Raw genomic sequence first — 8,718 nt, 5'->3', positions numbered from 1 at the left:
GGATGGCATGCTTACCTGCTTGCATAGTTGATCTAAACTGCCTTGATAGGCCTACATTATGATATAGCTAACTGTCAGGAATATGAACGTGTTCCATCTGTAGCCCCACTGAAGTGAATTAGACTATCTACAGAGTACTAGTTGAGGAAACTTTAAAGATAGCAAAATCTTCTCCCATAGTTCTATGTAACCCGGAACATGTATGCTGAGAGCTGGGGAGAAGTTGGGTAACGCTACAGAATTTGCACTGCTGATGGTTGATTTGCACCACACCATTGCTGTGTGTCCTCTTCTTTCCTTATGGCAGATTTCATTCTCCTTTATTTTGGTTTAATGATTTAATGATACCAGGTTTGATTTTGGTTTTATGGTGGCATCATTTTAGGTATAGTTCTCCTGGAATTTCTCAGAGCCTTGATGGTAGAGGGCTATTTAAAACATAACTTGTGATGGCTCTAACTGTCTTAAAAGCTTGCTCCCAAGGCAAGATGTGCTCTTTTTTTCTTAATTTCTTTTTTTTTCCTTTACCTTTAGTTACTAGTAATAACTACATTACCTCCAACCTTGTATTATTTGGAAATTGTTTTTAGAGGTAAACATTTCTGAAAGGTTTGCATCTCTTGAGCACTTTAGTCTCACTGATTTTTCTTGTTTATTATTGTTATTTTTTCCTAACAGAACATAGACCTCTCTGGAGCCAGGCTTACAAAGGTAATTCAGTACCTAAAATGCAGGCATCAGCTGGGATTTTCCATAGCTTCAGGGTAGCAAGGTATTTATCTCCTGCTAATTTTAGCAGATTGAAAATCCCAGTAGTTATCCCAGATAAATGCTATCTATTTCTCCAGGTTCCTAAATGCCTTTGAAGTCCTATTTTCAAAAGTGACTTAGGAACAAAGTTCTGAGGTGGAACTTAATTTACCTTTCCCTAATTTTCCAGAAATGCTATATAAAAATGTAGATATGGCTCACTATTTGCTTAAACAAACAAACAAAGCCCATGGCATAAACATGGCTGCTACCAATGCAGCCTTAGCTGGAAGTGATCTGCAAAGGCCAAGATAATGCTCCTCTCGATCCCAGTGTAGCAGGGAACAGGATTTGTTATGATAAGAAGCTAATAAGACATTAACAAACGTAGCTGTGCCTTGATTCATAATATCACAGCTCTGCATTATTCTAGGAATGTTCATCTCGGGCTTTAGATGTGATTTATAAACTTTAATTAAATAAGCCTCTCAGATCCCCTTGTTGGGAAATGTAGGGTTAGTTCTAAGAACTTGAATTAACTGAGAAATAATTGAATAAAGGTTAATATGGGATAAGTGCTCCATTTTGCAGAAGAAGAAGATATAGCTTTAAATGTTGCATTGGTTGTAGTTACTAAGGAAGCAGAAGACATTGCTCAAGGTCATTCAACAAGACCATGGAAGAGAGTGCTTGGAAGCTGACTGCATATGACAAGGTGTGCTCAAGTTGATGCCCACTCTTCTGCTTCTGTTGACTTATGTGAGAAAACTTAAGTCTAGAATATCTTTCCTCAGAAAGGTCTTCGAGTATTTGAGGGGATGTGTGTGTGTGTGTATGTTTTATATCTACCTATATGAAATGAATCTGCTTTGAAATATTTTGGTTCTTTTTCTTTTCATCAGTGGCAGTAATACATTGTAATATTTGTTTGGGTCTTGATGTGTGAGTGTGTCCTTAGGCTGCCAGTCACAGTCAGGTACTATGGATGGTTAGGAGACTTCACGGTCCGGGAGTTTGCCATGGGGTACCAACAACTACATTTCGAACTTTGATTCACTTCCTATACGTGTGTCTTTTAATTTGGCCCTGGTTGTCCAGGATGCTGCTGTTCCTGTGGAATAAGGTGTTATAAACGATCTTTGTCCTGCTTGGCATTGTGAAAACGCATAAAGCAGAGGCAAGGAAGTTAAAGAAGTTGTCCCCTGGATGGTTGGTGTTCTTGTTAGCAGTGCTTATTTCAGTATTTCTGTCTCTCTCTGATCTAGATCTGAAGAAGACTCCTCATCCTTCAGAAGTTGGATGCCCACAGTCTTCCTGGCCAATGATTCTTCTACAGCAAGCAGGATTTCTTCCTCATCCTGAGAAGCCTTCATCTCTTCCTATGTCAGTGGCTACAAGGCCAAGAGCCAGCTCACCACTCTCCCCACCAAAATCTCTTGGACTGGGGCCTTCCCTTCATCACACACAAGAAGAAGAGCTTGCAAAGGTGGTGGAGCAGGACCCTATGCTGGGGGAACTATGTAAGCCTCTGTGCTGTAAGCTTTGCAATGTCACTCTGAATTCAGCGCAACAAGCCCAGGCTCACTACCAGGTAAGGAGAGAAACAGGAGGCACAGCTTTCAGGGCTGCTGCATCTGCAGCGTGTGTAGACATACCTGTGCCAGCACAGGCACTGCCAGTAGCGTTGCTGTGCTAGCTAAGTGTGGGCTAATGCATGAGGACTAACTTAGCTTCTCAAGGGGATTTTAGTGCTGGGTTGAGGTGGTTGCACACCAGCAACAGCATTTAGTTGGCTCGTCTGCGGCTACCTCTGCACCATCTGGTTGGCTGGAAGCTGTAGCCAGAACTGCTCTGTAGACCCTGCTTGAGTTTGCTGGTCATCCAGACGTGCTGCAGTGCTTTTGTTTAAGGTGTCATCACTACAACATGTTGTGAAAACTTTGTCCACAGGGACAGAGAAGTAGCACCAAGATGGCATGAGTGAAAATGCAGTCACTGGAATTTTATTTTGTTTTATGCAATGTGTTCTGCCTCTTCCCTCATCCAATAAAACAGACGTTCTGATTCCAAAGATTTTGTAAGCCCTGGACAGATATTTTCTGCTGAATCCAGCAGTGCAGTTAGGAAAGGGAGCTGCTGCCAGGTGCTCATGACTGCCTCCTCCCTGAGGTTGTGCACATGACTGACCTGCTGGTGGGGTCACTTATGCAGACTTTCTCACCTGCTTTGGACAGCATGAGCTGAGCCAGCTCAGACCAAATTAATTTTGTTCAAGCTGGTCTGGTTGACTTGTCTGAAATAGGCTAGGGACTATTTGAGTTGGCATCTTTGCTGAGAGATTGAATATTTCATAATCTTACCTTATATTGTTTTACTAGTACCCTCCCTTACTAGTGCTATATTTGTGTAACAGTGTGGAGATAGTAACTTTCTTCACCAGCAAATCTGAAAGGGTGATTGTCTGTATACTCAGGACACCAAACTCAGATATCAGATTTGCTGTTGGGCCTGAAAAAATGGTGTAATGCCAGAGAAGGGGTAGGTTGAATTAGTCTTACATTTCAGCATCTGATTTCTGCAGTATTTATGTCTGAGTGGTCAGGAGTGCATTTATAGTATGTAACTTGCATTTATGCATATGCCTTACAAATAGCCACAGCACATATGCATACTCTCACGTAGCTCTATCGGGTTTTCAAAACACCAAGAAAGAACTACAGTATATGTTTTCCAAGAGAAAATAAAGTATGAAGCAGGGGTTTTTAGATTTGATCTCATGTTTTAACTCATTCTTTCAATCTCATGAAGAGAGAGTGTGTGTGTTCAGGCTTATCAAAAAGCTATGCAAAGCAGTTAATGTTTCATGTTTAAAATACAGAATACTAGTTTTAAGTGAAATGGAAACAAGTTGAGGAGCTAATTGGAGCTAAACCTGTAATTTGAGAAAATCAGTTGAAAATGTGGCCCAATTGTTCTAGGTGAAGAGCATTTTGGAGAAAAGGGGGAAATGCCAGCATCTCTCAAGTTCAGAGCTGTTATGTTATGAATGACAGCTCCTTTACCTGAGGCACCATCTTCGTGACCACTTTCTCATTTTGTTCTCTGGATCATTTTTCTTTCTGTGTAAGATACTGTTACTAGGACACTGATTAATCTAGTTCTCTTTCCAGGGTAAAAACCACAGTAAGAAACTCCGAAATTACTATGCTGCTAATAGCTGTCCGGCACCTGCCAGAATGAGTAATGCGGTTGAGCCTGCCCCACCCCAGGTTGTCTCCCTTCCAGCTCAGGTAAGGCATGGGAAGGTGACTGAGATCATGCTGCTTTTTTTGCCACCCAGCCCCCAATAAGGATAACTAGATCCTGCAATTTGAGGATTACTGAAGGAGTTGGGAAAGAATTTTCCTTGTGATGCCACAGGATGGTGGAAATGTCCTGTTGAGAGCTGTTTGCTTTCCTTTGAAGATGCAGATACTGCTCTGCCCTTGCAGCAGAATATTGGACTTGAAATGTTCTATTTCTGTATGGCAAATACTTTGATTCCTAGGTAAGTCTGATGTGCTGCTGATTATAATTTTTTAAGCGCAGGTATAAAACAGCATTGTTGGAGCTGGAATTGGACGCAAGGGTGTGGCATCTGGTCTGCACAATCATCTCTCCACTGTGTGAGAGAAACCTTCATGGAAAAAGTGCTTAGGTGCTTCTACACCCATTGCCCAGGGCTGTTGCCTAATTCCCCTTTTGTTGCTCCTTTTGAAGTGCTCATTGCTGTGTGTAGGGTGAATGGACTGTACGCTCTGTGGTCCAGATTAGTTTTGTCTCAGGAACATTAGAGGCAAAAGAGATGATTTTTGCTTTCTTCTTCTAGAATTCATCACTTCTGATTGTCATGGTATTTAACAGCTAACCTGGATTTTGTATGTGACTGCAGGAAACCACAGCTGGGCTGCAGGGCTTGAAGCTGTGCCTGTCATTTCCCAGAGCATAAGCCTCTGTGGTCTGTAGAAAAGCAAAGAGTGTTTGCCATAAGCGGCAGATTGTTATATGTGCTGTCAGAGTGCCAGAGGGAGACTCAGTCCTATGTAAATTGTCTTTGCATCTCACAGAACTGAATCAAGAGGGCATGGGGTCCAGTCCTAGGTAGTGGGTGGGATGTGGGTGCTCTACCTGCTAGGGTATCTGGTATGTTTTGTAATGGAGAAAATGGTCCATGGCAACAAAAAGACCACTTTGGGGCCATATGAGGATGCATGTCGTAACCTAGAAGTCAGAATTGTGTATGTGTGTCTGTAAGCTTGAACAGTATCAAAGGAGATGTGAAAGAACCTCGACTTGGCAAGCGCTGTAGTGATGAGGCTGTATGAATCCCTGCTGGTGCACTGTTTACAAAGCACTTTTCTCTGGATGATACACATGGAGAAGACATTGCTGCTGCTCTGATCAATATGTGGTTTGACTAGGTGAGCGAGGTATTCTTCGTATGGCAGGAGCTGCTCATGTGAGGCTGGGTCCTTCTGAAGTCTTGATCCAGCTGCCTTCCTACTTGAAGGGTAAGGATCAGAGGTTTGGCAGCTCTGCTGTTGGCTTTTTTTATCTCTTAGTCTGATCAGGGAACTGTGTGGAGACAGGGTACTGTGGAGAGATTAAGTATACTGTAAATAGGAGAGAGGAGCATCTTTACCTTTCAGTGTATCTTCCTCAGCTCCCAGCAGTCAGGAGTAGAGGAGTTAAATCATTACTGTGAGGTAAACAAGCCTCTCTAGCTATTGCTGAGGTGTTGGTTCAGATTGCTTTCCTCTCTGTCTGAGGCCATGGACTTGCCTAGATCTCAAGGAATTTGCAGATTCTCTTGGAGGCTGAGGCAGGGAAAATGAAGTTCTTGTAAGAACGATTTGGGGAGCACTTGAGTGTCCTCATTCATATGCTCTAATTCCAGCTCTCTTGTTGCCTGATGAAGATGATGCTGATGTTGCTGATCTCAGTCCCTGCAATTCAAATATTTCAATGATTTAACCTTGTGTTTCACATGCTGTCTCTCCCTTTGCTGCTAGATGGGATCCAGTAAACCAGGTGGCCGAGTGATCTTAGCCACTGAGAATGATTACTGCAAGCTTTGTGATGCCTCGTTTAGTTCCCCAGCTGTGGCACAGGCTCACTACCAAGGGAAAAATCATGCTAAACGGCTGCGTCTTGCAGAAGCACAGAATAACTCATTCTCGTAGGTATTGTTCAAGTTCATGCTCGGGGTGAAAGCATGCAGTACTGTCTTTGGCAGACTTTTTCTCAGAAAACTCTGAATTGCAGCTGTTCATATTTGTTTAATCTTCAGGGATGCATCAGAACTAGGCAAACGGAGGGCAAGGAAAGAAGGGAATGAATATAAAATGATGCACAACAGAAGAAATATGTATGCAGTTCAAAACAACACAGGTAATTGGGAGCTTGCATCTGTTCTGTTGTTGGACTAATAATGAATTAATAAACAGACTTGCTTTTCTTCTGTTTCTGAGGTCTGTTTTAGCAGAGACAGATTGTGAAAGGAGCTAGTCCTAGCTCTGCTGATCCTTCATGTCTGCATGTTTTTTCCCAGCTGCTAAAGTTGCTTTGTTTTGTCATCCTGCTTGTTAGTTCAGTTTCTCAGTTTGTAACTTAATTTACCATCTGCTTGTCTCTGAGGCTGCTTTAAGTGGTGACAATTTTCCTGCTTTATTTTCTTGGCGGGTGGCCAGGTGCTTTGACTCCTACTGTAGCACATCAACCTGTGCTTGCACTCTCATGACCAGAATGAAAGAGCATGTTAGCCTCCCTCTAAGACCATCTGTTCCTAGCATACAGTCCTTCCCTGGGTGTTAGATACTAACTTTGCCTCTTTACTATGATTTAAAGTGTGTTTTGTAGTGTCCAGCCCAGCATCTGTTTTTCTTTTTCATTTTAAGTTGTGTTATGAGCACATACTAGCTGAAACCCTGGTTCCTGGTGAGGCTTGGTTTAATTGTGTCATTCTAACCACTGTCATGTGGAAAAGATAAATTTTTAAAATTTTATTAAATTTCATTTTGTAATAATTTTAAATGGAGGCAGCTTATTTTAATCAAAAGACTCTTCTAATTCTGGAATTGGAGGGTTAAGAAAAAAAAGACTACTCATCACTTAAATGATTAGACTCCAAATTTTCAAAGCCCTATTGATTCTTAATAAGACTGGGGCACTAAGCCCATTTATCAGCTTTGGAAAATACCAGCAAGTACTGCTCCCCTGTGTGCTACAGCCCTGGATCTCAGCTGAGAAGTCATGTGGGAATATAAAGTTCAGACTTTAGTCAGTTAAAGAAGTGAATATTTGTCTGCTTTTTATAAAATCTTTTGGACTTAGAAGTTGTCACTGAGCTGCCTCCTAGCTTTTTTTTCTTATAGCTAAGCCAAGTTTTTCTGTTGTCTCCTCAGGTCCCTACTTCAATCCCCGCTCACGCCAGAGGATTCCTAGGGATCTGGCCATGTGCGTCACCCCCAGTGGCCAGTTCTACTGCTCCATGTGCAATGCTGGGGCCAGCGAGGAGATGGAGTTCAGACAGCACTTAGAAAGCAAACAACACAAAAGCAAGGTGTCCGAACAGCGGTATAGGAATGAGATGGAGAACCTAGGCTATGTACAATGACGTGCCGCCCTTGGCAGTAGTTTGCAAATAGAGCAGCTTGTCTCTCGCCTGCTGTTTGCCACATGCTCTGCTTTGTGCTCCATTTGATAGGAGTATGCTCTCGAGCTATACATGTAACACCTGAAAACTTAATGGTATGGTTAGATTTTTTTTCTATCATAGTTGGCAGGATGACGCTGTGCAGGACATGAAGTGTTTTTGATGTTTGTTTGCTAATTATCTAAGGCTCCTCATTGCACTGAGTGGCAGGGAGGACTTGATGTCTTCTTCCCAGCCCTCTGTGTGAATATGCAAAGCCCAAGAAGTGCTGGGAACTTCTATGTGGTAGAACACACAGGAGGACCATGTGCAAAGCCCACTCTCCTCTTTGCAAACCACAGAGCAGTGCTACAGAATGCCTCCCTACAGCAGACTGAGTCTCTGGGCAAGTTGTAAAGGAGGGGCAGGAATGAGGCCTATGAATGTGTGAATTAGGTAGTGTACTTGTCCACAAGTTGCTGCTTTGGCCCCTATTCCTGTAGAAAGGCTGTGCATACCTCTCCTACTTGGAGGGTCATGCCTCTTAATGCTTCCTGTGTGATGCAGATTTCATTCTGAAGATCTGACATTAGATACCAGCTGATTAGCCACATCCAAATACTCTCTGTTTCCCCTTAACAATGAAAAAGATTTTCAGTGTTGTTGGCTGGGCACCTTAATGCACCATGAGTGTAGCTCATCTCTCTGAGGAGAGTCCCTGGGGGTCTCAGTGGCTTAATGAAGTGAATTGGTACATAAACCTGATCAGATGAGATGTGCTGTGCTCTAATTCTGCCTTAGACTGGGTAGGTTGAGAAGAGGTTGGAAGGAGCCGTCCGCTGTAATTTCTTTGCATACTGATGTAGAAGAGGGCAAGTGTTGGTCTCTGCCCTGCAGCTCTATTGCTCTGGGAGAGCAGGGCTGCCCAGACCTTGGGGAGCAGATACTGATATGTCCTGCTTCTTGCCATTTCCTGAACAAAACCCAGTGGGTTATAGAGGAGAGGTGAAATGCTCCTTTGGACTAGAACTACCAATATTGAATTATTTTTTTTCCCTCTTTCTTTTCCCATTTCAGAATTGGGTTTAATTCCATTCCTTGATGTGAATGTCACAGTTCTAGGGACCATCAGAAAGTCCAAAGTTAGGTAGGATGTAAATATCAGGGGTGATAATGGTTTGAGTAACAGCTTTTTGGTCATGCGGAAGTAGTCATGAAACTTGTTAAGCAACTTTGTAAGTGTAGACAAACCCAAATGGTGTGTGTCTGTTTTGATTTTTCTTTAGCAAAAGTAG

At 42.6% G+C, this 8,718-nt stretch overlaps 1 protein-coding gene across 1 annotated transcript; it reads left to right on the top strand.

The window, feature by feature from the left end:
* The first annotated feature begins 2,071 nt into the window (after positions 1-2,071).
* Positions 2,072-7,586, top strand: ZMAT3 (zinc finger, matrin-type 3). The gene is made up of 5 exons (XM_010180434.1): positions 2,072-2,341; positions 3,921-4,040; positions 5,802-5,968; positions 6,080-6,180; positions 7,194-7,586. The coding sequence occupies exons 1-5, from the start codon at positions 2,072-2,074 to the stop codon at positions 7,403-7,405; spliced, it is 870 nt and encodes a 289-aa protein (XP_010178736.1). The 3' UTR covers positions 7,406-7,586.
* Positions 7,587-8,718: the final 1,132 nt, after the last annotated feature.

The sequence above is a fragment of the Mesitornis unicolor genome, unplaced genomic scaffold, assembly GCF_000695765.1.
Source record: "Mesitornis unicolor isolate BGI_N332 unplaced genomic scaffold, ASM69576v1 scaffold9883, whole genome shotgun sequence".
Lineage (NCBI taxonomy): Eukaryota > Metazoa > Chordata > Aves > Mesitornithiformes > Mesitornithidae > Mesitornis > Mesitornis unicolor.
This window is presented reverse-complemented; position numbering and strand designations above follow the sequence as displayed.